This window comes from Falco biarmicus, chromosome 16 (genome assembly GCF_023638135.1).
Source record: "Falco biarmicus isolate bFalBia1 chromosome 16, bFalBia1.pri, whole genome shotgun sequence".
NCBI classification, from domain to species: Eukaryota; Metazoa; Chordata; class Aves; order Falconiformes; family Falconidae; genus Falco; species Falco biarmicus.
The window spans coordinates 3,965,418-3,993,367 of NC_079303.1; the positions used below are offsets into that span (position 1 = coordinate 3,965,418).

Sequence of the window (27,950 nt, forward strand, 5' to 3'; positions counted from 1 at the left end):
TGTGAAATATATCTCTTTTTAAGCATCCTCCAGCTTAGCTGTTAAAAATAAGCAGGGCTGAAGGCTGGAGAATATGAAAGCATCCGGAAAATAACAACTGGGAGTACTGTGCCAGTGGCACCGCCATCCCTTCCCTCTCAACTGATGCTGCTTTTCCATGTGCATTTTTTCCTTCTATAAATGTCCAGGACCCCATCTGGGATATGCTGGAGCATTGGAAGGCGGTGTACACACATGTCGTGTCTGGTACAACCACTAGACGGCAAATCCAGCCCGGATTATGTCTGCAGAAAGATCTGGTGTGCGAGAGGGGAGGTTACGGCTCCAAGCACCCAGATGCTGGGACCCTGGTCTCTGCGTTTGGGATTCCTCAGACACGTTTCGTGCAGTTACAGAAAGGGCTTTATTCGTTGGTACGATATCTACAGTTCATGCGTCAGTGAGAGTACAGGTTTTTTTGGGTTTTTGTTGCTATAGTGTTGGCATGCAGTGGAAATGCGGAGGGTCTGGATGACCTCTTCAGCTTCGCAGGTCATCTCCAAAGCTCAGCTGCCCCTTTTGGTTCTCAAACTAAACTGTCCAAGGAACCAAGCTGGGTGGTTTTGGCTTTTGGCAAATTCAAATGCGCTGCAGATGCACAGGTCACACTGATATTATTATTTTTTTTTCCAATTGGAAGACCCTGGTTGCCTGGGCAGGGAGGGAGCTTGAGGCCAGGCTGGGGGGTGGGATGGAGCCGGGTGTGCGGGGGTCCCCAGGCAGCTGGGGGTGGCAGCACTGGGAACTGCCCCATCCCTCCATCCCAGCGCTGCCCCGAACCAGTGGTCCAGGAGGAAAATGTGAGACCCACCTCGGCCGTGGCCCCAGACAGGCTGTTTCTCAGGGTGTTTGTCTCTAACCTCAGCAGCTGACAGCCACTCGGCAGCAGCAGGAAAGGTTTCTCTCCTTTCTCTCTGGCGCAGGAGGCTGATGGAAGGGGGGAAAAAACCGAGGGGCAAGTGTGGATGTGCTCGCTCTTCCCCATCCTAGACTGAGGGATGCTGGCAGCCAGAGCATCTTTAACCCTTTACTGATGCAGCTTCCAGCCTCCTGGGTGTCCCTCCCAGTGAATGCTGGAACCTGGCCCAGGGTGGGTGGGTTTGGATCTGCTGGTTCTTCAGGTGTGGGACCCACACCTGAACCCCTCCCTGCTGGGCTCAGGTGCTCAGTGCCACGTTTGGGAGGCAGGATGAGCTCTCCCCCATCCCTGCTGCATCCCTCCCCAAACCTGGGGAAAGGATGAATGGGGATGCAGCACTTTGGGGGGTGGCTGTGGTGGGGTAAGAGGGGGAATGGTACCAGGACTGTCCCACCCTGCGTGGCCGGAGAGCTGGGAAGAAGGAGCATTGGGGGAAGAATGGCTCCTGCCCACCCACGTGGGCTGCCGCTGGAGTACCCTTACTGCACTATTGCGGAAGCCAAATCAAACTGTCAAGCTGCATTAAAATGGGCATGAGTGTCTCCCCAGGAATGGGGGAGCCAAGTCCAGAGGATGGGGTGGGGGCCGGGGAGGGCCAGGCTAGATCTCAATGATGGTGGCACGCCGCAGGCATAGCGGGGCATCGGGGGGCACCGCGTTTCGCTTGATCTCGTTCCCGTCAAGCCGCAAGACCTGGAGCCTGGAGTAGTTCATGACGTCCACCACGGTGCAGAAGCTGCTGATGGAGAACTCTGCGGGGGGAGAGGAGACAGAGAGCTGAGCCCCAGCTCTGACCTTCATGATGTGACTGATCTTGGGGAGTGATGTGAGAAATGTCAAGTGGGGCTGCTCTGGGGATGGGTTTGTGGGTACCGACCTCCAAGAGCTGGTTTATGTTAAGGTAGGCAGGAAAAAAAGGAAAGCACCCCCAAATTACCAGTTATTCCCGCAAATTTGGTCCTGACACCCTCCCCTCTCAAGATAAAAGGGTAACTGATGCTCCTTGCCATATTCGGAGGCAGCCCGTGAGTTTGTGCCTGCTCAAGGGTTTGGAAGCAGTGCTGGTGCCCACACTCGGCTGCCTTTGCCCAGCCTGGCTGGGATGTTTGTAGGGAAAATGCCGGGTGGAGACAGGGAAAACACCGCTTTTTATCAGGAATTGCCTTTGCAGCCTCTTTTGTGAGGCTTCGTACACCACAGCCTTCAGCCCCAGCTCTCCCCAGCTACCACAGGACCACCCAGGCAGCGTGTCCAGGAGGGCGGACATCCCCATCCCCATCCCTGTCCCTGTCCCCATCCCACGCCTGCAGACACCCCCTCCCTGTTCAACTGCCACAGGCTGCTGTCAGTGCCAGGCAGGGAAACTCGGGTCCAGTTTGGAAGGGAGGAGATGGAGCAAACTCCAAAAATTCTGTGCAGGATTTGGGACTAGAGGGCAGCAAAGCTCCAGGCCAGGCTGCTGCTGGGGAGCTCAGCTGGGTGCTGGGGGACCCCTGTGCCCCCAGGCTGGGGCTGGGGGGGGGGGGGGGCTGCAAGCCCTGTGGTGTGTGGGGAGGCAAGTGGGGGCCTCTTGTGTGGCTGGTGGGGCATGACCCCAGTGCTGATGCCCCATGGGGTGGGATGTGCCCCCCCCCCCCCGAGGCTGGTGCTGCACCCCTGGACCCGCAGCCCCCTTGTTTCTGGGGATGCTTTAAAGGTCAGAGGCAAAAACCGCAGCTGGAGGAAAAGCTGTTGTAAAGCCTGCGCAGCTCTGCGGAGGTTTCGTGGCATTTGTGGGCAGACGTTAACAGCTACAAATGTTGAAAGCAAACAGTTGGGAATCTGTTCTTGTTTTTGTGTTTCAGTTGGTTCCCGGGTGCGGGGTTGCGTGTTTCCTATGCAACAGCGGATGGCTGCACGGATGCATCCCTGTCCCCATCCCAGGCTTGCTCAGGGGCTCCAGCACCGCTCTGGGAGGGTCCTGCCCTCAGGGCCTGGCAGGTGAGAGGAGCAAGCCTGGATTTTTCCAGGAGAATGCTTGGGGTTTTTTTTCCCCCTAGTTTATTTTTATAAATAGCAGCCCCAGAACAATCTGTTCCTTTTATTTATTTGTGTGGAGTGAATTTTAGTCCTGGCAGAAGATGCTGCGTTGATGGCTTCAATAACTAAGAGCTCCCGTCTGTCCCAGCCCTGGCAAGGATGCACCCCTCGGCTGCAGACCGTGACCCTGGGGGGGGCTTTGGGGCCATGGACTGTGCCTGGGCTGTGCTGGTGCCCTGCAAGGTGGGGTGGGAGGTGGGCAAAGGGGGCTGCACTGGTACTGAGCGCTGCAGACCACTGGGTATCACGGGGTACATCCCTGTCCCCTGCATTAGTGCTGGCCGGGGTGATGCGTGTTCCCACGTGCAATGACTGTGGTTGTGGGGACCCCCCACCTCTGTCTCTCTACTGGTGACCCCTCAGCCTGTGTGCAATGCTGGGCTATGGCTGTAGTCCCCTTCCCAGGTTGTGCTTCTACCCACAGCTGATTTCTGGCATCTCTAACCAGAAGATGCTCAGGCTTTGGATAAATGCTCAGTAAAACCAGTGTGATGGCTCTGTGGGTCACACGGGAGCGTTCAGGGCTGGGAGCCTCTCAGCTCCAGCTGTGCTGGGACACAACAGGCCCCATTCCTGCCTTGCTGAGGGCCACCTAGAAGCTGCCAAATTCCAGCTTCCTACTCAAACCACTACCCCAGGTAGCCTCCCACAGGAGGTTCTGCATCCTCGTCTCCCCATCCCTCTGTTGCACCACCATCCCCTGCACCACCGCACTTTGGTTGATGAGTTCCTACTCACCGTTGATTTGGTTCCCTTGAAGGTAGAGGTTCTCGAGGTTGGTGCTGACCCGGGGGATCTTCTGGAGCCTGTTGTAAGAGAGGTCCAGCTCGAGGATGCTGCTGCTGTTGAAAGTGTTGGTAGAGAGACCTTGATTTGTTAGGCTGTTGTGGGACATCCGTACATAGAGCAGCTTGGGAGAGACCTTGAAATAGTCATCAGGGATGGTGTTGATGTAGTTGTACTCTAGGTAGAGCTGTTCCAAAGCCATTGGGAGCCCATCGGGGACTTTCCTGAGGTGGTTGTAGCTCAGATCAGCAAGGATCAAGGACTTGAGTCCTTTGAGGGATGCTCCCATCTCAAAAATGTAGTTGTGGCTGAGGTACAAGGCTGTGAGGTTCTCCAGACCCTCCAGAGCGTTGGAGGGGACCCTGGAGATCTGGTTGTAAGACAAGTGGAGCTCTCTCAGGGACCGGGGCAAGGGGCTGGGCATCTTGGTTAGGTTGTTGTTGTTCATGTACAACCTCTCCAGGTTTTTGAGTTTGGCAAAGACCCTCTTGCCCATCTTCTCACTGTTGATCTGGTTGTTGTGCAGCGCGAGCCATTCCAGCTCCGTGGCGTTGTCGAAAGCTCCCTCTTGGATGGCGGTGATCTGGTTGTTCTGGAAGTAGACGTATTTCATGCGGGAAGGCACGAAGGGCAGGTACCTCAGGTTACGGGTGTCACAGTACATGGCTGATGAGAAGTTAGGGGGGCAATCACACTCCTGGGGACACTGCCAGGAAAGGGCTTGCTGAGGTTCAGGGCCGGGCTCTGCCTCTGTGTCTGGGGCTGGGAGGTAAGAGTACACGTAAGGGGTGTTGTCATCCTCGTAGTAGGGCATGTAGTTGTAGGAGGACATACGGGACTGCCGTATGTAGTATTGTAACCAAGCCATGTCTTCTTCTTCATTGTACTGGCCCAGCGAGGCTCCGCAGAGCCCAGCGATGATCAGGACGGTGGCCCAACGCATGGTGCCGATGCTGGAGGGACCTGGGTGGGGGAGAAATGGGGAGGAAACCATCAGCAGAGTCAGGCCTGATGGAAGAGCTGGAGGCAGGCGAGCTGCACCCCGTGGCCTGGGCACCCGGTGGGGGTGGATGTGGCAGCAGCCCTGCGTGGGGTTGGTGGCACTTGGCAGCAGAGCTGGAGAACCAGGGGACCTGGGTGAATCCTACCCAAAAAATTGTGGCTGAACACATGTCCCCTGCCTGCAGGTAGCTGGTCAGTCCCCTTTCCACCTCAGGCCTGCTAGAAACCTCCATCCCAGCGGATATCTGCTTGCAAAATCTTTACTTATGGGTATTTCTCTTACAACTGTGTAGAGGATGGAGATATGGGATGCATGGTCTGAATTTGTGTCAGGGCACGCAGCTCTGCTCCAGGGTGCCTGGGATGTGCCTGCGCCGGCCCTGCACGGAGGGAGGAGAAGGGACACGGACACTCTCTGGCCAAGCAGGGAGCCATGGCTGTGGGAACAGGTTGATGGAGCTCAAGGCATGTTTCAATGGAGCTATATTTATGCTACACTCGCTGGCTACATGATACGCTGTGGGTTTCATCCAGCTCTCCCTTCCCCCACAGAAACGCAGGATGCTCATGCTGCTTAGGACTGATGTAAATCCTGGTAAACACATTCTGGCTTATTTTTTTAAATGAAATCACTTTCAAGCTTCAATTTCCCTGAGCTCAGCCCCGACGTGAAAAGCGGCAGCATCCACCGGCCCCTCGAGGCCAGTGTGACCAGGGAGAGAGGGAGCTGTCACCTGGTGCTTGGACCCTGCTTATGAAATCCAGCCGGCCGAGGGCTGACAGCCAGGAGGAGAGCAGGGCTGAGGGCTCGGAGCAAGGCAGGCCTGTCCCCGAGCCCCTTGGCTTGACGTGGACTTCACCGCTGCCCCATGCCATGCCCAGGGCAGCGTGCCGGCACACCGCGGCGCTGGCGCTGGAGGACTCCAGCCCGGGCAGTTCATCCTGACGCCTCATCTCGGGGCGAAATGAGCACACAGAGCAGCTTGAAATGCCTCCAGGAAATACGCGGGCTGTTCGGAGGGGGAGAGGAGTCGCTCCTGCCTGCTGGCTCCTGTACGCGTGTCTGGGAGCGCGGAGCTGCTGGTGCATCCCTGCCAGCTCCGCGCCGGCAGCCGTGCTGCGGGTGATGCTCGGGCATGGGCCACTGTCCCTCCTCACCGTGCCAGGGGGTGGCCGCGGGGTGTCCCAATGGAACCCCACCACGTCCCCACCCCACAGCGAGGAGGGGATGTCTCGCCTGGCAGACAAAGAGGGCACAGTCTGCTCCCAGCCGGCGGCCGCCCTGCCACCGAGGCAAACTGGCAGGCTGCTCGTGCTTGGAAGAAAAGAGGGATTGAGGTGGCGGCGGGCAGGCATGGCTCCCTGGCTTTCTCCTGCTCTCCCTCCTTCCCCCTCCGTGCGCTCGTGTGGCCGAGGGCAGATCAGATGTGGTCCTCCGGGATGCTGTGTGCAATGGGGGAGCTTGGCAGTCACAGAGGAGTTTCTTCTCCTCCTCCATTCTGCTCCAGGGCTCTCTGCCTGCTGAAATACCAGAGCCGCCCTGCTCTGCGCAGGGGCTTCTCCACCCGTGCAGAGCTGCTTGGCAGCCCCCTCCCAGGGGGGCCCTCTCTGCAGGGCAGGACCGACCCGTGGGGTCCCTCCACTTTTCCTAGTGGTCCCCTTCAGTGTACTGGTAACCCCAGAGTCTGTCCTCAGGAGACACCGCTGCCCACCGCTTCTTTTGAAGGTTGCTTGTCCCCTCCCCGGTGGGCTTCAGCCCTGATTTTGGGGTGGGATCTGAGCTGAGCGTGCCGGCCACGAGATCCGTGTCATCTCCTGGTACCCATGCTCCCGTGCCAGAGGCTGCTGGGATAGTGGGGCCAGCCCCTCACTCCAGGAGGGAGCAGGTTTTGGAGAAAGGGACTTCTCCAAAGGGGATGGTCTGTGGCCATCCATGGGCTTGGCCCGTTGCTGCTGTGCCAGGCATGAAACCGGCTTCCCTGCATCCCGTCAGACGGGACGGGCAGAGCCGGGATGGGCAGGGAGGCAGCACTGCCTGCACCTGGGTGTCGATGGTTGTAGGTGTCCAGCTCCCAGCCCAGGGGGCAAGGAGCTGCCAGAGGGGCGAGAGCTGTGGGTCGCAGGAGAGGGCTTCCCCACTGCCGTGGCTTGGGAGCGCTGGCTTTCAAGCTGTGCCACCCGTGTCGCTGGCATGTGCTTTGCGTGGCAGCTGCCCGCCCGCCGAGGCAGGGGTATGGAAATCAGGCTTAAAAAAAAAAAAAAAAAATCATAATAAATATAGAGACGGACTTACCAAGCTAAAAGCCTCCTTTCCAAAGCCTCGCTGCTCTTCTCTGGGATCTCCCGTGCGTCAAGCAGCATGTGAGTGTGTCTCCCAATTTGCAAAGGCTGGTGCCCGCCCCAGATCCCAGATCAAATATTGTGCTTGCAGGTCACGGGCTCAGCAGGTTTTTTGGGGAGTGACCTCCCAGCAGCAGCCAGTTTGCAGGAGAGACTGAAGAGACCCTAATGCTGCCTGGCGTTATAAATAACCTGCTTTTTCTTTCCTCCCTCTCTCTCTCTGTCTCTCTCTCTCTCTCTCTCTCCCGTCTTTTCTCATAGGAGTGTTGGCACTTTTCAGGCTCTTTCTGTTTAACGAGTTAGTGGAATCAGGGATGTTGTTTTTAAAAGGGGTGTTGTTAGGTCTCCTGTGTTTCTCATCAGGAAGCGATGAGGAGGCCTCCGGCCAGATTAAAAAATATCTAATTTTGAGGCGCTGAGGATGTGATTTTTAGGGAGAAGCAAGAAATTATCTTTTAACTTTTGCAATACTAGGAGAAGAGACATTAGTGCTTGCTCCAACTACAGCCTGGGCTTCTTCCCCAGGAAGCCTCAGTTTATGCAGTCCTGCTATTAAATATTTAGGATAAACATTTCCATGAACGATAAGGCTTCAGCATCCAAGGTAAATAAATTGCCTACCAAAGGGCCACTGTGACAGCAGGAATTTGTCTTCAGCTTGGCAGGAGAGAGAGATGCCAAGCTGGCATTTCTGCAGGCTGTGCCCACCCGCCTGGGATGAGGGGTGTCCCCATACCCCACGGGTGGGTGCGAGGGGATGGGGCAGGGGTGCGTGTGCTGAGGGTGACCGTGCTTGTGCAGAGACACGAGAGCTCGCAGCTCTCCCTGTCACAAGGCTCATCGCCTCCCGGTGCCAGCCTTGCCCTGGGGGGCCCTGCAAAGCAAGGGAGCAGTGGGTGCTGTCACGGCCCCCCTGGTCCCCATCCTGGCTTTCTCTGCATTTTAACTTTGGAGACAGCTCTTCCAGGGCTGTCGAAGCATTTCCTCCCACAAGGAAAGGAGGAGCCCTGACCGCCCATCGGCATCCCCATGCCCGGCTCCAGCAACACGCCCAGGTCCTCCTAGGAGCCTGGAATTACTTAGTGAAGCTCAGCAGGTGCCAGACTCCCTCCAGGCTCTCTTTCTCCTTGCTTTTCATTGAAATTTCCCAGCCAAAACATCCTCTTCCCCTGGGGAGCCTTGCAAAGATCCTTATCGCTCTGCTCCGAAGGTCCTGTTTGTAAGGAGGAGGAATGTGCGGGGCGGTTGGTGGCCGGGGTTGCGAGGGACACGCTGTACAGTGGGGACTTTGCCAGAAAGGCGGTTTAGTTGGGAAGGAAGAGTGTGCCTGGAAAGCGCAGCGCGTTGCACCACAGCACGGGGCCGGGATCTGCAAGGAGAGGATTCAGAGAAAGCCTTGCCTTTGAGTGGGAAAAGAGGACGGGGGGGGCGGGTAGTGCTGTCCAAAAGGAGGCAAAACCCTGGTAAAGTGGGGTGGGGGTCTCCCATGTGGCTGGTAGCATCTTTTCTTCCCCATCGAGCATTGCCACGGCAGCTTGCAGTGGCGCGGGGCAGCTGGAGAAGGGCTCTCACCACAGGCAGGGAGGTGGTTCAAGGCTCTGAGCTGATGCTGAGAATGACCCTGCTTGGAGGGATCTGTTCCCACTGCCAGGGAGCTCCGTTCCAGGGGAGAATGGTGGGGAGGGTAGTGGCAGCCAGTAACATCTGCTGCTCGGCGCTTGGATGGTGTCAACCAGCGTCACATCTCTGGCAGCTCGAGGTGTCCTGGTGGCCAGCAGCTCGGAGGCTTTCACAGGGCTTGGATGTTTCTCTGGAAAAGCAAATTGTCCCCAGCTAGGTTAGATAAGGAGTGTGGCCTCTCCATCCTCCAGAAATTAAAAATATTCATGACCCAGGACATGGTCCCTTTGGGGGAGGCTGTCCCCCAGTGCCTGCTGGGGTCAGGCCCTGCTGGGGGTGCCGGGGTTGGGGGTCCCCCAGGAGATGCTGAGGACCCGTCCCCACATGAGCTGGCTCCCGTGGTGCCAATCCCCATGGCCACATCCCCCTTTCCCAGCCTAAACCAGAAAATAACAACGTGCTTAAGCTCAGTTCGTGTGTTGCCCACAGCCACCGGGACTTTCTGTTTAATCTCATCCTGGGATGAGCTGGTTCGGACTATCTCAGGGAAGTGAAACTTTACTGTCTAAAGAACCACATATGTCTCTTTTTCTCCATCCAACCTCGAAATCCCATGCTCCACGTGTCTGGCACCTCCCAAGCTGCAAGTGGGGCTCTCTGGTGTGGTCCATGTGCCTGGTGTGTTGCTAAGACCTCAGTGCAAACCAGCTCCTCTCTCTCTCCCAAGTGACTTCCATTAAACTTTTTCACTGTCTCCTCCTATAAACACCTCTTCCCTATTGCTGACGGTTCAGAGAAAGCCCTGAACTGGCGACAGGAGCTGGGAACATGCCGTCCTGTTTGCTCGAAGCCAATTGTCCCTATCACTGCATAATCTCATCCGGAGCAGTTATTCCAGCGGTCACAGTCTGCGTCTCATCAGGGCCAGACAGATGCCTGTATTGGTTTGCTTTGGTTTTCTAAATCAAACTGATGTGAACAGTGTCTATTTTGGTTGGGTTTGTTCCAGTTGTTTTGATCAAATACTCTTGAGCTTTGTATTTGAAACCACTGAATCTGGCCCGAGTTTGCCTTTAATTTGCAAATCCTGCGCTTGGAGCCGGGAGTGTTGTCTTCTTCGGGGATGGACACGGGTTTATCAGGATGCTTTTGGCAGGGGGACCAAATGCTGCACAGCATAACGAAGAAACAAAACTCTCTGATGCTCCTGCTAAGGCTAAAGCTCGTTCTGCCTGGACGAACTATTAAACCTACCGTGGGCATCCAAAACCAGTGGCTGTCATAAGCGTGGCTACTTCTAGAGCAGCTTCCCTTTTTACTCATGGAAATGTTATTTCTGCCTCTTCTACATTTCCAAGAAGTTTCAGCTCTGCTGGAGCTGTTGGCTGCTCTGTCCTCCCACTCATGCTATTTTCTTTAATTTCCATGGCCCTCCCTGTCCTGGGAGGGGGTTACCAGCCCCGCTGGGCTCAGGGTGCTTGAAGACAGGGCTGCTTGTGTAGCAACCTCACCATGCCCTGCCCTGGCTGCCTGGAAAGTCCTTCAGGTCCCCTCCTAGACCTTGGCTTTAAAGGCAGATCCCTGAAGGGTGAAGGTCCCAGCTGCTCTTTTAAGGGACTCCAGTGACAAGAGTCCAAGTAGGAGCCAAGGAGACCTTGTCCCTTGGCATCTCCAGCCTTGCTCAGGCAGGGGTGTGTGTGGAAATGTGTGGGGCAGAGCCTGCGTGGTGGAGTGACCCATGAAGCCGTGATCCAGAGCCCCTTCTTTGCATCAGGCTTCCTGACAAGGCTCAGACTACAAACACCTGAGCAGAAAGGCTCTGGAGCCAGTGCCCGGAGGTCCGCGGCTCCCAGGTTTGCACTGTCTTTCTGGATGTTTGCAACCTAAATCTCCTCTTCCTCACTAGTCCTGGCTCCTTCCAGCCTTTGTGAAACACAGAGAAACTGCTCGTGTGGGCACTGGCAGCGAGTGCCCTTCTCCAGGTGCCTCTGCATGGCTCCATCCCGCTGTGCCGTGCCCGGAGCCCTCTCCTTCCTCTGGCTGCACCCCAAAGTGGGAGTGCTGGTGTCTGCAGGGTGCCTGGGGCTCTCCTCTGCTTGCAGGAGCAGCTCTGTGACTTTCAGAGCCGTTATCATCTTGGATGCCCCCACCAGGGCTGTGCTGCTCCTTTTCAAAGGGCTCTGCCGAGAACAAACTCACCTAAAAGCCCCTACCTGATTTCTGAGGGTGGCTGCAAGACGAGCAGGCAGGCAGGTGGGGTCCTTAGGGGGTGCAGGCAGCAGGGTAGGGGGGAACAGGGGTGATGGGCTCAGCTGGGTGGGGGGAAGGTGCTCAACATCTGGCAAACATCTACACCGAGCGGCTGGAGCCCCCCCTCCCCCCCCCCCCCCGAAAACACAAAGGTCAGTGCGGAAGGGCAGGGTGAACCCTCCCTCCACCTCCCTTCTCGCCCCGGCCTCCCTTTTCCCTTTTTTTTCTTTTTTAGCGATACATTCTTCAGCCCAAACAACATTCTTGAATCGAGATTTGAGGCAATCCGGAGGGAGCTGGTCACTTGGAGACGGCGGGACTGCTGAGCGAGCCCGGGGGGACTCTGCTGGAACCCCTGAGTGGGGCACGGGCTGTTGGGGCGATGCTCACGCTGCGGCTCCCGTGTGTCAGCGCCGTCCGATGCTCCCGGGGCTCCCGGGGTCACCCAATTTCCACGGGAGGTGCTTCAACGCTTCCTTTGCCTGCAGCCAGCTGCAAGGGCTCAGCCCAGGCTCTCCCTGGCGAGAAAGGGGATGACAGGCAGCCCTCGGCTGGGAATCCTCGCCCTCCGCCCGTTCCCCTCCTCTTCCTCCCGTGGGATACCCAGCGTCGTGGAATCGGTGGCCGGCTGCAGCCCCCCTCGCTCGCATCCCATGCCCCAGCCCCAGATGCTCCATGCCATGGGGCTCCAAAAAAATGCCTGCACCAAAAATAAGGGGGTTGCCAGCTGCCGGCCCCCATCCATGCCCCCTTGCTGCTGCTCTGTCCCCTGTCCTGGGCACACTACGTGTACCCAGTGCCACCCCCAAGTGCCACCTGCCTTTGCACTGGGCAGAGCAGCCCTGCAGCCCCCGTCCTCGCTTGTCCATCCCATCGTGGTCCGGCAGTGGCTTCCAGGTCTCCTGGGGGGGTGGCGGTGGGGGACAGAGGAGGAAAGCAGACCCCAAACTGCCCCTTACCCACCCCAACTGCTGGCTTGGCACGGCTGCCGGCACTGGGAAATACTGATTTGGCTGGGGAAGCCTTTGCCCCATCCCACTGTAATTACAGGCTGCCTTTGGGGCTCTGGAGTCTCATGTAATAGCTCCCCGGTCTCTCAGGGCCTGCGGGTTATTATGGGGTGGACTCAAGCATCCCAGCACCCACACCCAGGAATGTCCCTGCAGCCTATTCCACAGCTCCCAGTCCCACAGACGTGGCTCTGGATACCCAGTGTCTCAGTGTGTGTGCTCTCATCACCCTCCCTGCAAGCTCAAGATGCTGGATTTCTGAAATCTCCATCCACGGGCTCCAGTGCCTCCCCCCTCGCAGCGTGGCTGGTACCCTGGGCTGTGCCGGGAGAAGATGTCTCAGCACAAAGAGGGTCAGAGCTTATTACAACCACTGTAAAATGTGTTTAAAAAGGTTAAGTGCTTAATTTGGAACAGAGCTGGAAACTATGAAGCGTTTCCTCATCCCGTCGCTCCCTCGCCTGTCCCTGGATGTGTGCTTTACACTGCTAACATCTCCACGGCTAACGGAGGCTGGTTACAAGCACGCAGTGAAATACATTTGAGAGCCTCTGGGTTTTGCAGGGGAGCCAGGAGACCAGTTCACGCAAAATTAGCCAAGTGCAAATCCACTCAGGAGGCCAGCGAGGGAGCTGCCAGCTGCAAAGATCACCAAGTCCCATCAGGTGTCACAGGCTCTTCTGCTGCCGTGATTTATTGCCTGTGCCCAGGCTTTTGACGCAGATGTTTGCCCACGGCTGCGTGGGCATCATTCAGTTCTGCTTGTGGCTATCACGTGGTGTCGGGACCAAACCCGGCAGGATTCTGACATCTTCCCAGCCCCATCTGTGGGACTGCTGTACCCTGATCTGTATCAGCCTGGCACAGGACCTGCCCCTGCCCCCCAGGGTGATGGATGTCCAAACCCAGAGCCCCTGTGCTCACCACCACGGGACGGAGAAGCTCCATTGGGACGTGGCAGCAGCTCTCTGCCCCTTGCTGGATCTTAGGAGGGGACAGGGGCGTGGGAAGCCCCAGGACATTTGCTGGTGGTGATTGCTCTGTGGTTTGTGGCTGAGCAAGGTGTCCCGTCGGGACCAAGCTGCCTCTCCCCTTCTGTCCCCACCATGGCATCAAGGTAGCTCTGAAGGCTGCCAGGCACTGGCTGCAGCTGTCCAAGGAGCAAAAGGCGAAAAATGCAGCAATTCCTTGCTCAGAGCCTTCAATTCACATTTTCAAAGGCCCTTTGAACGCTTGGCTCCTCTCCGAAGCCTCCCAGCTCTCCTGAACAAACAGCAGGAGGGAACAGGTTCATTCCAGCCCATTGACTGAGGCTCCTGGATGGGGAAAATCTCATGTCATGTTTCCTACAAGCAGGGAGCTTCAGAGCCCTCTTGCAGAGCGCTGAGCCCAAGGGTCCCATCTCTGCCTGTCCCCAAACCTGTCCCCAACCCCCTTCCCCAGCCCCAAGCCTCTCCTCTGCAGCTTGGAGGGTTCCTCCCCCAAGGCGTGCTTGGTACCCAAACCTCTCCGCAAACAGATTTGCAGACACACTGGGAGCCAAATATAAACCTGTGTAGAGATTAATAAATTATAACCAGCAGTCTGAGCTGCACCAGGCAGCGAACAGGGAGGGGGTCCTGGCACACAGAATCAAGCTGCTGGGGGTCCCTCCTGGCTCAGCAGGGACCATCAGAGCGGAGCAGGGTGAATATCCCTGTCCCAGGGTGCCTTTAAAACCACACGTCTATCATCACTATTAAATGATGCTGATGGTCTTAAAATACACAGCCTCCCAAATCTACTCCCGTTAGGGAAATGCAGCCAGTCCTGGGGTGGGGGTGGCAGAGCTGGTGGGCAGGGGGGGAAGGCAGGGCCTGATCCTGTCCCGCTGTGCCCTCTGCAGCCAGGTGCATCCTCACAGCCCTGTGATGAGCCCCCCAGCCTGGCCATCCCATGGCACGCTCAGCCCTTCCCCAGTGCCTCGTGGGTCCCTCCAGATTCCCAGGTACCCCCAGCTCTGGGAAGGTCATGGCACTGAGCTCCCTGTCCAAATGGTGCGCGGGCTGTTTTTCTCTCTAAAGCATCTGAAATATGAAAAAAAAAAAAGAAAAAAAAGAAAAAAAAAAAGAAAGAAAAAAAAGAAAAGCGAAACATCAGCTGCCTGGGAAACCCATTAGCGTTCCTGCCTGCTCCTGCCACCTGGCTTCCTGCGCTAGCAAACAAATCAAGTTGTCCTGGTGCTCAAAGCCTCTTTGCCCTGGCATCGCTTCTCCCAGAGCAGAGCTGCGCCCTGCCAGGGGTCACTGCAGCGAGCCCCTGCCCTCCCCTGCCCTGGCTCCCATCACCGCGCTCCAAGCCTTCTGCCGAGCTGCAAACACTCCTCCAGATTAAGGGCAGGCATGGCTTTCTTTTTTATAAAAGAAAAAAAAAAAGGCAAAAAAAAAAGCTTTGGAGATAAACAGGAGCAAGAAGCAGGGCGTGGGCGTTCACTGCTTTCACTTGCTGTTCAGCTGAATTGAGTTGTTTGGGGGAAACTTGGGGTCCTGGCAGCACCTTTGCAATTTATGGGAATAAAAAGAGCATTTAGAAGGAGGTGGCGTTGGAGGGAGAGGACCAACCCCCTGGGTTTGGGGTGGCAGTGCCCCTCTCTCCATGCCCTGGGTGCTGGGGCACATCCCTGGTCACCTCTGCCCCAGAGGGTGGGCGCTGGGATGTGGATAATCTGGGCATGGTGCTACGGCCCCATGGAGTGGGACAGGCAGGGGCCAAGGTGGCGAGGGGCTGCCGGGGGTCCGTGGGCAGATGCAGCAGAGTTGGGGGTGGGCTGGGTGCTGCAGAGCTCATGCGGGTGCTGTCAGCCCGTGAGCAATAATTAGCAATGATCAAAGCGGCTTCTTCCCGACAGCCCTGAATACGGATGCTTGGAAATCTCGGCGAGCGTTCTGGCTGCTGGCAGGGAGAAAACAACACCCGCTCCTGTCTGTGGGCAAGTGCCTGGTGCAGGCAGGTATCTGCTGGGGCTGAGCTGCCCCCAGCACCCCCAGAAGCAGTGGGGTGACTTCTGGGGGGCTGGGGGTGAGTGTTGCCATGGGCAGAGCTGTGCGCGGGCCACCGGTGTGCAGAGCATGGGGGAGCTCTGCGTCCAGCCTGGCAGCCACCAGGTCTCCATCACTGCATCTCTGCAAGTCGAGAAGAGAGAGTGAAGGCAGACAGGGAGTCTGGCAGCTCCTCGGGGACAGGAGCAGGCTGAGAAGTGTGATGGTGCAGCTGCTGAGCCACCCCAGCCTGAGATTCGACCCCTCCTGCACCCAGCTGGGGCTGTCCCCACAGCTGGGGCACCCGTGTCCCTGCCGCAGGCTCTCACCCGGGTTATCCCAGCGGGATGTGTCACTGCCCGGAGCTGGCACGAACCCCCTGTGCTCATGTCAGGGGCTGGCAGACCTCTGCTCCCGTGCCCTGCTGCGTTCCCCTCCTCGGCGGTGCCGGCAGCGGGAGGGCTGGATGAGATGTGCCCCAGCCGCGCTACATGTGGTTTGATAAATTCTTGCTTTGTTTTCCTTCGTTTTTCCGCTGCCCGTCTCTGAGGACAGTGTGTGAGGGCTGATCGCAGCAGGGACGGCTGCCAGCTGCCTCCACTCCATCGTCCCCAGCGGAGGCACCAGTGGCTTCTCCTCCTGCCCTCGGGGCGCCTGTTTGCCCTGGGAAAAGCTGGTTACTGGACCCAGCACCTCTCCCCTGCGGAGGGTCCGGGGGTGTCCGGGGGTTTCAGCTCTGCAGAAACAAGCAGGAATCCGTGGCAAATGCCTGCCCAGTGCTCCTGGCCTCCTCCCAGCCTCAGCCCACCGAGCAGAGGCATCTGGAAAAGCCCCGTCCCCCCCCAAACTGGTTCCAGCAATTTCCTTGCTCGCCTCTGACCCCCTCCACTCCTTAGGGCTTAGGGCTTGCACCTTGGCTGCGTCCCTACCTGCACGGCTCCCCGAGCCCCCGGGGTGTTTTTCTCCCCCCTTTTTTCCTCTTCATCCTTCCCTTCGCCATTGCACAATGGAGCACATTGTGTCTGGGAGCCCAGGGACCTCTCCCTGGCTCTGGGGCTCGGTTTTGTCTCTGCCTTCAAAGACAGAAGGAAACTGCTGCTGAGCTGAGCCCGACAGCTGGCCCCAGCTGCTGCCGGACCGTGCAGGGGGTGCAGGGAAAGGGGGCAGCTGGTGCCTTCAGCAGCGATGGGAAGGGCTGAGCCTGAGCCAAGGACCCAGTTTTGGGGGTGTCTCTGCACTCCCACAGTCTGCCCCCTTTGCTGTTTGCAGGCACCCATCCTCTTGGCCATGACATGCAAGCACATCGTGTGAGCACCGCACCGTGTCAGGGACACAGGACAGCACCGGGGGCGTGAAAACGCTGGAGACGTTCTTGGTTCCTGTATTACCCTGGGAAGAGCCAGGCTGGTCACAGCTCAGCCCCAAGCACCGCGTTTGCTGCCCTCCTCAAGAGAGGTGAGGAGAAGAAATAGGGTGCCCGAAGCTAAATACGGGGCTGAGGGGTAGATGACCTATTAGTCCCCAAGAGTAATCCCAGGGGAAACAGCTCCTGCTATAAGGATTTCCTTCCTTTTTGGGTTTTTTTTTTTTTTTTTGGAGATGGCTCCTGCCTCTGCTCTCCCTGCCGCCAGCCAGCTCCCTCCCGGCCCGCACCGCGCTGGAGGGAGGGGTTGGCTGCCTGTGGCTTTTTCTCCCTTTTCCCTGCAAGACCGAGATGCTGATGTGTAAGCTCTGGGTCTCTTTGGCTCCCCAGGTCCTCCATGGCTGAAGCAGCGGCTGCGGGGAGGAGACAGCTGGGCAGCCACCCCTATAGATGCTGCTATACTCCTCCAGGTTCCTGCATATACATTTCCACTGCTGTCTGCCTGCGCTGGAGTGGGAACGTGCTTCCGTAGGGATTAATGGGCTGTGAGGAACAGGGCAGCTCTCACTGTGCCGTCGCGGTCCCAGCCCGAGCCCCATGCCAGCAGTGCTCCAGCAGCTTCTCCGAAACATCCCAGCTCAAAGCAATTTTACAACAAGCCTTCAATTCCAGGGAGTCTGACCTTTTCATTAATAAATCAGCTGTGTTATTGAACGTATGAATAATGCATGATCACACCCAGCCCTGCGCTAAGTTCTGTGTGTAAAATTTAATTAATCCTCTCATGGAACGCCCCCGAGGGCTGGTGATGAATGGTTCTGCACAGTTTGGGCTGCCAGCGGTACCCAGTGTTGGCTCCGGGGCATCCCAGTCCCAGCAACTGGCATCCTGGTCACCTCGAGGGGGTTTCCCTCCAGCAATTTTTTTGGATGCTTCTTTCTCTGGGTGTTTTAAAGGAGAAAATTCCCCTTTGCTATGGAGGTGCTGGAGGAAACTCCGGCAGCATCCTCTCACCAAGCATTTCCTTGGGGAAATAACATCGGCTTTTTCTTTCCCCGACCTTTTCCTGCTGTGGCTGTTAATAATGTGAAATCCTAAGTAAATGTCTCCATTCAGGTGTGTTTAACAGCAAACCATGAGCAAACACTGTCACTGCTGGTGCAACCTCCAGGAGCCCCCCCAGGTATTTAAATGGGACTCAGCCCCAAAGATGGCCTTGATCCCAGCGGGGTCCTTCCCTGAGCTGCCACACGGGAGGGGTGGGAACGTGTTTATTTGGTTTTAAACTCAACAAAAGCTTTGACCCCATGTATGGTGCCAGGGGCAGTGTTAGTCTGACTCCAGGGGGGGTCGTGCTGTTTGCTCCCAGGCTTTGCTGCTGCCCGCCCCCCCCCCCCCCCAGCTCCCCTCACTTCCCTGTTTAACCTCGCAAGCGCTGGGGGTACGGAGGGGGCTTCTGCAGCAGCTGCCACAGCTCTGCCCCCCCGAGCCAACGGGCTGGGGGTCTTGCAGGGAAAACCGCAGCAGCCTGGGGTTGATTAGCAAGGAGCGCAACGAGGTCTGGTAGTGATTACACATACCCTTCGCCAGGAAGCAGCTGCAGCCTCACGTGGCGGGTGCATGGGGGGGGCCCTCCCGACCCCTCCAGCAGACCCCCGCCTCCTCCACAGACCCCCAGCTCAGCATCCCGCCCAGCACTCTGCAGCCCAAGCAGGACAGCACCCACTGCCCCACAGCACGGGGCTACCGGGGGCCACGGGGGTGGGAGGGCTTGGGTGGGCAGTGCATGCGTGGCCGGAGATGGAGGGTTGCATGCGGGGGGATCCCGGCTCCTGGGGGCTGCAGGGGCACCCCACGGCTCTGCCAGGGTGCTGAGCGGTGCTGGAGATGGGAACCAGCTGCCATGCTCTCCCTCTAGCGGACACGGCCCCGGGGGGGTGTGGTGGGGACCCCCACTCGTCTTCCCACTCCTGGTGCTCCCCGGGAGGGGATGTACCGTGGGCTTTTCAGCAGATTGGCACAGGCGCCAGGGATGCTCCCACCGCCCCTGCTCCCGGCTGACTTTGGTGCGGCTGTGAACGGATGGAGCGCTTGGTGCGCAGCCATCGCTGTGGGAGAAGGGGTGCGGGTGTCATGGGGGAGAGGACGGGATCACGCAGGAGCTCCGGGCTGGGTTTTGGAGCTGTAAGCTGGCACCGGTCCCACTGACCCAGGGAAAGCTCTGCCTGCTCCCACCAGCAGAGGAGCTGGCCCCTGGGTCGCTGCCTCTCCCCAGCTCGAGCATGCAGCGTTTCAGTAAATGTGCTGAAAAATAAACACGTTTCCATATAGCTCCGCATGCACAAATGTTACCCTTGGCTGCACGCGCGGGGCTGGCCACCCTGGGACTGAAGGGGCTTTTGTTGGGGAAACGACTGCAAGAGTCATTTGAAAACTCCTTCCAGGTTTCTCTTCCTGCCTCCTTCTCCCAACCTTTCCCTGGCTGGCAAAGATGATCCTGGGGGATTTACAGCTGTGCCCCACGGCTGCAGCCCGCATGGCTCAAGGGAGCATCCAGGTATCAGGAGGCCAAGCCCCTGCGCTGCAAACTCCTTCCCAGCTTTTCTCCCCGCTCCCTGCGGGCCACATATGCCCTGGGCTCCCTCCTCTCTCCCTCCCAGCCCTCCCAATTAAATGTTTCCGAGTGAGGTTGTCTTGAAGTGTCTGCAGCTTCAGAAATCCCCGGCAGGTTGCCTCTGAGCAGTGGTTTCAAAGGCTTTAACCACTCTCTGATACGGGCTCCGTGCTGCTGCCGGGAGCTGCTGGAGCTCTGGGGTGGCTGCAAGCAGCCAGAGGGACCCAGGCATGGGGACAGCACAGCCCAAGGCACCGTTGTCCCCAGGTTTTTAAGAAATGCCAGGTCAGGGCCACCAAATTTCCCAGCCCTTCGTGCATGGCTCGAGCCCTGGGTGCGGCTCTCTGCAGACAACCAGGACAAGGCTGGAGCCAGCTCCGTATGGAAACATCACTTGTTTGCATCCGTAGCTACGGCTATTTTCATCAACAGCCAACAGCAACGTAAGGAGGAGTTTTGATTTCATACGTCAGGATGGTGTCTGATGGAAAGAAACCGGGCAGTAGCTGGGCGGGTGTGTGAGCAACGCCGGAGCGATGGGGAACGCTCAGCCTTGAATTCGGCAGCTCTGACCCGGTGCGTGTGGCTCGTGGTTTGCTTGGCCACCGGCTGCCTGCTCGGAGAGGAGCCTGCATTTGCAGGCTGTAAAGCTGCTGCTCAGGATGGTCCATCTTGGGCCCCGGGGACAATTCCCAGCTGCTGAGCAGAGGATGGTGCCAGCCCCAGCTGTGGCTTGGCGGATGGTCCAAGGAGCCACCAGGCTGGGATGTCCTGCTGCCCGTGCTGGCCGAGGTGGGACAGTTCTGGCACAGGTCCGAGGGACATGGGGCAGCGCGATGCTGTCAGGATGAGGCCCCGGGCTCCCAGGCAGAGGAGGACAGATGCTCCCCAGCGCCACCTCCAGATGTGCATTTCATTCCTATTTAATCCGATATTTACTGTGAGACTGTAAAGCTGTGAACTGCTCTTGGCGATGGTTCCAGGGCTATTCCCCAGCCTCTTCCCTTGCACTGCCACCATCTCCCACCACCAAGCCCTTCCCTTGCTGTTTAATTGCCTCACTTAATCAATGCAAATGAGTTACGAGCCATGAGTGGTCTCTGATCCCGGCGCAAATCCCTGTAAAACATGCAGCTGGAAAAACTCTTTCCCAGCCTTTGGCTGGTTTTCCTTGTGCGTTTGCTGAAGCACATGCTGCCCACCTCTGGGAGGCAGGCTGTACCTGCTGGGGGGGCTCTCCGTCTGTCCGCAGGGTGCCGGCAATCCCACCCATGACAGGGTGGCTGGCCGAGCTCTCCTGGGAGCGTTGGAGCGCATGACTCAGGGCACTGGGTGCCCCCATCAGCTGGAAAATCATCAGGGCTTTTTCTTCTGTGCAAGCCTCACGGCGGTGCGGCTCTGCCCTCACCTGCCTCCCACCGATGTCCTTAGCTTCCACCCTGCCCAGAGCCACGGGTGCTGCACGGTCCATTCCCTGCACTCCTTGCTGGGCACACCTTTCATAACTATTTCTGTGTATTGTTTCTGTCGTGCACACTGCCCCTGCTCATGTTTGGTGGGTTGGCCAGGCTTGAACACCCCCAACTTTCACTGCTGAGCTGTATCAATGTGAATTTCCTGCACGAAACCTACTGAATCCTGGTGGCACGTTTGCAAGAGTCAACCCTTCGGGGCTTTATTGAACGGTTCATTGTTGCAAATGTCAGGGATGTTGCTTGTGAAGCATCAATGATTTCCCTGGAGGACAACAGCTGGATCTATTGATATGGCCATCCATCTACCCATCCATCTATCCACGCATCCCTGCACCCAACTATCCACCCATCCAACCATCCATCTACCCACCCATCCATGGACCCAACCATCCATCCATCCATCTACCCACCCTTCCATGGACCCAACCATCCATCCATCCATCCACCCACCCACCCATCCATCCATCCACCCACTCATGCATCCACCCAGAGCACCCCCAAGCAACCCCTGCTACCCTGCGTGTGCAGGAGGAGGGCACAGGGGCAGGGCAGGAGGTGGCTCCACATGGAGATGATGGAGATCTGCAGGATGCGCTGGTTGGATGCACTCATCACCCACCGGGACGGGTGAGGGGAGCGAGGGGCTGGGGGTGCAAGCGTGGTGTGGCTGTGGCCATGCTGTGCACACCAGTGCAGCCGCTGGGGTTGCTGGCAGGGGCCGTGCTGCTGGCGAGACGCAGCTGGATGGCTCCGCTTTTTTCCAGGCCTGTGTCTCAGTTTCTCTTTATTTTATGTGTTTTTATTTCCTATTAAAAGCACGTTGTCTCATTTCCTCCGTGAAAAACAAGGCTCTTTCAGCAAGATGAATTCCTCCAGCTCCAGCAAAGCTCCGGTTTGCGCTCAAAAATAAACAGGCTGTGCGGGATGCAGCCACCTTCTCCCCTCTTCTCCCGCTGCCCCCCGGCCCCCGCTGCCCCCCGGCCCCCGCTGCTGGGGTCGGCTCAGGGTAGAGATTCTGAATTCCCTCCCCGGGGGCTGAGGGACAGCGTCTGCTGCAGACACCCGCCGGGCCAGCACCGTTTGCTGCCCTGTGCCTCCCCTTCCCTCCCAGGAACCTTCCTTGTTTCGGGCAAGGTTTGGAGGTGGCTCAAAAAGGAGGAACTAGCGATGCTTTTCCAGGCTGCCCTGTCCCCTTGCCATGTTGGGAAGATGCTGGGGGTGGCAGGAAAGGGCCTGGAGCTCTCAGTCCCCCCGCATCTGCAGCCTCCATCCTCAGAGGCTATGGGAGCAGCTACCAGAGCATCTGCCTCAGCTGGAAGCAGCGGCGCAGATGCCTTCGAGATGAAAACACTTCCTCTGCCGCTCCACCTCCACCTGACATTTGGGAAAGCAGAGCCGCATCTCTCTGGAGCTTTCCGGCTCTCTTAATCGGAGCCATTACACCATTACACACGCTGCTCATCATGCCGAATGGCGTGAAGCGGTGGCGTGGGGCAGCGCTGGCTCCGGGAGAGAGCCTGGAGCGGAGCCGGAGCCATCCCAGGCTGTTGTCCGGGGAACTGGCTGTTTATCCCGGACCAGACCTGGGTGGGTTGTCTGCAGCCCAGGATATGTGGCTGGCCTGCTGGGAACCGGCTCCATGGGTGCACTGAGTTGGTGGGTCCTCAGCACCCATTGCCAATGGCTCTGATGGGTACCATGGGATGTGTCACCCACGGGAGAGGTCTCTGGGCGAGGGGTGAAAGCTTTGTGCAGTTGATCTGTTGCAACACACCAGGCTTTGGAGGGGCAGAGCTGAGCTGCCTGGCTCTGGATCCCAGCCCAGCCTCCTTCCCTGAGCCCGAATTCCCCAGGGGGACGCCTCCATGGGGGCAGCCGTGCCCGTCGTGCTGGTCCTTCATGGGCTGCAGCTCAGCTCCAGCAGAGACCCCCGAGGGCTGTGAATTTTCACCGTTTTGGGGTTCATTGTTTTTTAGTCATGCTGCAATTTAGCACCCACCCTTGCAAACAGAAGGCAGTCCTTCCAGACGATGCTGTTGCAGCAAGAAGATGTTGGGGGGGGGAGGGGGGGTGACGTGCCTCAGGGCAGCCCCCCTGCCCTCCAGAGCTGCCTGTGCTTTGCTCTGGCTCAGCTCCAGCCTGTCCCTCCGCAGAAAACACGATCTTGGGCATGGCCAGAGGACGGCAGCTTCTGGGAAGGCTCCTGACAGCTGATTTTACAGTGCTGGCAGCTTGGCTCAGCCTTCTGTCCGCTTCTGCTTCAATCAGAATAAATGTGCAATTTTAAAGTATCAGAGCCGAACTCCCCAGGCAGAAAGAAACAGAAAGACGTTTATTTTCCAGCCCTGAGCTCTGTATTTATTATGAAATGTTGGTGCTTGTCGGGGTGGAAGGCCTGGCAGGGCTCTGCGGCCGCAGCTCGCCAGCCACGGTGCACACCGGGACAGGGCAGATGCCTCCAGCCAGATCCTGCCCGGCTCCTCCAGGAGAGGCTGCAGGCTGAGACGGCCACTGCAGGGACTGTCCCTTGAGCAGGCAAAAAAGAAATGGAAGAAACGAGATGAGGCTGAGGCGTGTTGCTTTGACAGCTTCCCAACGTTTCCTTTGGAGGCTGAGGGCCGTGGGAACAAACCCTCCCTGGGGATGGGGGTTCCCATCACCTGGCGCGATGCTGGGAGAGGGGAAGGGGGTGAGGGAGGGTAGCAGGGGGCTGGGAAAAGGGATGTGAGCTGCTGACACATCAGGCTGCGGTCTGACACATCAAAGGAAAGGCACAGTGATACCTGGAGCTGGTATTGCCTGCGAACACCTGACCTCCGAGCGATTTCTCGGGTCTTCCCAGGTGCGGGATGAGAAGCAGCTGTAATTACTGAGTGCAAGTGATTGCATTAGCCTGGGAGTTATCAAATGCCCTGAGCTGCTAGCAGTAGCTCAGTTACTTCTGGATGGAGGAATGAAAGTCTGCACCTTCAGCCAGTAATTCCAGCTGGTTTTCAAGCCTGGGGAATCTACGGAGGTGCTGGGGAATGAGCCGGTGAAGGTCACGCTTCCACACCACACTGGCCGCTGGGAGCCACGGGGTGGCTTGGGCCCATGGTGGACTGCATCAGGTGGGCTTTGGTGTCTTGCACAGAGGTTTTGAGCTGTGCCAGGCAGATGTTTGGGGTTCATGGGCTTGAATTTGCTGTGGAAATGTTTGTGTCTTCATCTGAGGGTTTTCAGGGCTCTGCGAGTCAGAGAAGATTGAAAGTGCAGGTCCGGTGGTGGTCTGTGGGGACCGGCTGTGTTTACTGGGCTTTGGGAGCACTCTGGATGAGGGAGGAAATAACACATGCACAAAATCCTCTAAGGATGCAGAACTGGGAGGATTTGCAAATACCAGAGAGGACAGAGAGGTTAGAAAAATCTGCAGGAAACACAAAGGTCCAATTTGGAAAATGCAAAGCAAATCCATCTGGAGGGGACGGGGCAATGGCAGCAGCATGTCATGGATGCTGTGAGCTCTTCAGGGCAGCAGAGCTGGGAAAAGCATCCAGAAGGTGCCTGCTCAAGTGTCCCTCCTTTTTTTAGGAAGGAGCTCAGAGGGGCTTTGTTAGCTTTAATCCCTGCTAGTCAGGCTGTCCAAACAGCTCAGCTCCCGCCTGAGCCAAGCTTCTGGCAATGCCTGTGGCTTAGCAAGCGCTGAGCTCTCGGCAAGACCAGTGAGCGGTGGCTGGCAGGAGCCCCTCGAGCTGACCCAGGTCTCTGGCCACAGCCTTGTGCTCTTGTATCTGCTTTATCCCACGGGCGCCGGCTGGGATTGCAATCCCCGGGCCGAACGCGCTCCCTTCAGCTGTGGTGTGCCATCCCTGGGCTCCCAGCCCAGCCCTGGGACCACAGAGGCACCTCGCTGGTGCCTCGGGTGTGATTGCTGCCTGTCCATCACCATCCCCCTGCTAAACTGCTGGAACTGGCCCACAGTGCCACAGTACGAGGGGCAGGGACCGTGGGTGATAGTCGTGCAGTGAAATGATACGGCAAAATAACCGGCTCTTGGCGGTGGGGATAGCAGGGGGGACCTGCTCTTGCACTGACACCCTGGGCAAAAGCCCAAATACCTGGGTGTGCGGGACATGCTCCTGTGGTTTATGATGTATCACCCTTTCCACTGCCCTAGCATCCCACGGGGCTCAGCACTCCTCCTCCCCGATCCCTCATGTGCTGCAGAGTCCCCGGTTCATGTGCAGGACCTCCTGACCCTGCTGTTGCTTGGTGAGGTGCTGGTGGTGGGGATGGTGAAATGATGTGCCTGGACCATCTCCATCCCATTAAGCAGCTCCCAGGGAAGCGGAGCAGTCCGAGCATCACCTGGGGCGGTGGGACTGGGGAACTGTACACTAAACGATGTGCCTGGACCATCTCCATCCCATTAAGCAGCTCCCAGGGAAGCGGAGCAGTCCGAGCATCACCTGGGGCGGTGGGACTGGGGAACTGTACACTAAACGATGTGCCTGGACCATCTCCATCCCATTAAGCAGCTCCCAGGGAAGCGGAGCAGTCCGAGCATCAGCCGGGGCGGTGGGACCAGGGAAGCCATACACGGGGTGGATGCTGTGAGAGGATTAAAGGCAGATTTATTGGGCCTTAATAGCTCTGCCATACATTCCTTCTCCAAATGCTGTTTGAGAGCAGTGAAACCCCGGTGTTCCCAGAGCTCCCTTGCTTATTAAACAACCTAATGAAGTGATTTGATTAAACGCAGGGAAGTCTTTCTGGCTGCCCTGGTGCTCTGTAGCAACCTGGGTTTATTGAAACTGTTACTGGGGAGATGAGGCGCTTTAAGATGCGCCTTGTTAACTATAGCTCGGTTCTGATTTTTGCAGTGGTTAATTGCTGTGGTGGGTGGTTGTCACTTGGCTCGTAGGAGTGTGGGAGAGCCCCAGGCGTGTGCCTCTGTGCCCAGCCAAGGCGATGCGCTTGAAACCAGAGGTGCAAAAGTCTGTGCCTCTCAGCCTGGGGCGGCTCGTAGCTCGGGGGTTAAGTGACACTGTGGAAAATAAGCTCCAGAGCTGGTGGCAGGGTTTCTCCTATAGAAATGCTGCCATGCGGGCCTGAGCTGCAACCACAGAGCGACGGATATCCCGGGAGGAGCGAGGGAGATGAAAGGAGCAGAGGCTCTGGCACTGACCGCAGCTCTGCCTTCGATGGGAATGGGCAGGGGCTGCCAGGGGCTCCTCTAATATCCATAATTAATAGTAAAAAGAGCTGGTGAGTTGAAAAGGGAGAAAGAAGAGGAGAGTCCGGGCTGTGGAGGGAGAGTGGGAAGGAGCAGCATGAGTAACAGACGTAAAAAGAGAGGAGGCAATGTGACCTCTGCAGATACACAAATTACTCAGCTCCTTCTGGCTGCATCAAAGATTTTCTGACTCACCAGCCTGGGGATTTAACCCCTGGATGTCGGGCTGTGCTGGCAGACCGCTGGCGGAATGCAGGGAGGTGGCTGCTCCGGCTTCTTGCCTGTGCAGGGGCATGGCAAGGGGCTGCCAGGTGGCCCCCATCCTCTTCGAGGTGAGGAAGGCTCCAGGTGCCACCCCAGCTTTACAGGGCACGTGGTGGGTTTGCACGGGGACCCCAGGACTGGAGAGGTGGAGGGGTGAGGATGGAGGTGGAGGGATGAGGTCCATCCCTTCCAGCCACTGCAGTGCCGGCTCCCAAATTCTGCAAACGTGCCTCACTTGCCCCTTCACCTGCCTCCCCAGAGCCCTGGGAGCTACCTGGAGTTGGGTGGCCCCAGGGGGTCACCCAGAGGCTGCACAGGGGGTCTGCCTTCCCAGATCCTCCCTGCAAAGCTCCAGGAACCCCCTTGTTTTATCCCAGCCCCAGTTCTGCCTTCCACATCGCCAGGCCTTCTGGAGATGGAGGGCTTGTGTGCAGCCTCTGGAGAGCCCCCGTCCTCCCCTGCTCCCCTTCCTTGAAGGGGTTAAACCTTCACAGGCTCGGGTTTGTCCTTTTATACCAGTCTGGGGGAATAATTGGAACCAGGCTGCTGCTGTGCAGAGCTACTTGGTTGGAGAGTGGCTGAACTGCCTCCCCCCTCACTTAACCTGGCCTGAAAAGATGGGGCAGAGCCTGAGACGCTGATGGGCACAGGCTCTGATGCCCCCAGTTCCCAGAGTGGGAGGGCCAGGGCTGGAGGGACACCAGCATCAGGAACTTTCTGCTCCATCTCACCCCAAATCACCTGGAAAAACGGGAAAGGGAAGAGGGGAAGGATATTCTAGCGAAGGGGGGAAACTGCTGCAGGAGGCAATGTGAAGGCTGTGCCTATGCAGCAGTGCCAGGGAATGGCTGGAAAGGGCTGGGAGCAACTGGGGAGAGCTGGGGCGATAAAGGATGGAGTTGCCTAGGTGGAAAGTACGGGAGGAGCTTGATTTATTTGCTGTTCCCTTTCATCTCCTTTGCTTCCAATTTTCATCATGGTTTGTGAAGAGTTTATCTTGAAACTTGTGCAATGGCTGGACCAGCTCCACACCGAAACAGATTCGGAGCAAAACCATCACCAGCAAAACAAACCTGGAGCCTGACCTGAGCTGTGATTGATAATCCTGACTGTATCGGGGCATCTGGAGTTTGTTTAAACCAAGCTGGGATTTTTACCAAGACAACTTTCATTGATGAGATGCCTTTCCTGGTGCCTTGCCTTTTCCATTTCTGAGCCTTGGTTGGTCTCTCTTTAAAAAAAGAGAGTGAGAGTAGCGAGTGGAGCTGGACAGGGCCAGGGGTTTCAGTTTCACTGGAAAGGCCCCATATTCTGCTTTTTTTTCCACTCCAAAATAATATAAAAACAAAAATAAGACATTTCCAGTAAAACAGAACTGTTGGAAAAATCTCCCTTGCAGTTGAAGGAAACATTACTTTTTTTTTTTTCGGTACAATCAAAATATTTCACTCCTATTTTTACCTTCAGTAAAGTCCTTAATGGGAAATTGAGACTGTTTATGGGGATGTGATTTTACCTGCTCTTGATAGTTTTTGCAGTGCTGGGCTCCTCGGGGTGATGCGCGCTGGGTGCTGCGGGGGCTTGGGGGGCTTGGCCAACCTCTGTCCCCCTGAAGCTGCTGCCCCGTTTCAAGGCAAAGGCACTTTTCTTCCCACTTTTCCCCTTTGTTACTGGGGTGCTGCCGGCTCATGCCCCCGAAATGGGAGGAGTGAGTCCCAGACCTGAAGGCAACGCTCCTGGTGCTGCCCATTCTCCTACATGGGAGATGTTGAACCCCCCCTCTAGGCTGAAGTTAGGTGCCCACCTCCCCCTGCAAATGGCTGCACAGATTTCTGCTCCATCCCTTTGCACAATGAGCTCTTTGCACAACCGAGCCTCAAATATTTGGGTAATGAGTGGCCAGACAAAGTCAGGGGAAGGGCTGGGTGATGAGTCCATGTTCTGGATGATTCCCAGC

General features: G+C 57.4%; 1 protein-coding gene and 1 long non-coding RNA gene across 2 annotated transcripts; one reads left to right on the forward strand and one right to left on the reverse strand.

Annotated features, from left to right (window-relative positions):
* Positions 1–104: 104 nt before the first annotated feature.
* FMOD (fibromodulin) lies at positions 105–11,009 on the reverse strand. Its single transcript, XM_056361609.1, has 3 exons — positions 7,119–11,009; positions 3,776–4,786; positions 105–1,710 (listed from the first exon to the last, which is right to left on the reverse strand). The coding sequence occupies exons 2-3, from the start codon at positions 4,764–4,766 to the stop codon at positions 1,559–1,561; spliced, it is 1,143 nt and encodes a 380-aa protein (XP_056217584.1). The 5' UTR covers positions 4,767–4,786; positions 7,119–11,009; the 3' UTR covers positions 105–1,558.
* Positions 11,010–11,170: 161 nt separating this feature from the next.
* On the forward strand, positions 11,171–17,166 carry LOC130159960 (uncharacterized). The gene is made up of 2 exons (XR_008825898.1): positions 11,171–16,564; positions 16,816–17,166. It is a non-coding gene; the product is annotated as an uncharacterized LOC130159960 (long non-coding RNA).
* Positions 17,167–27,950: the final 10,784 nt, after the last annotated feature.

Bases quoted from the DNA above. Each gene is read 5' to 3' on its own strand.
- FMOD (XM_056361609.1), bottom strand. From the start codon at position 4,766: ATGCGTTGGGCCACCGTCCTGATCATCGCTGGGCTCTGCGGAGCCTCG. The intron at 1,711-3,775 runs GTGAGTAGGAAC...CTCCCCCCGCAG, and splicing joins TCAAGGGAACCAAATCAACG to AGTTCTCCATCAGCAGCTTC.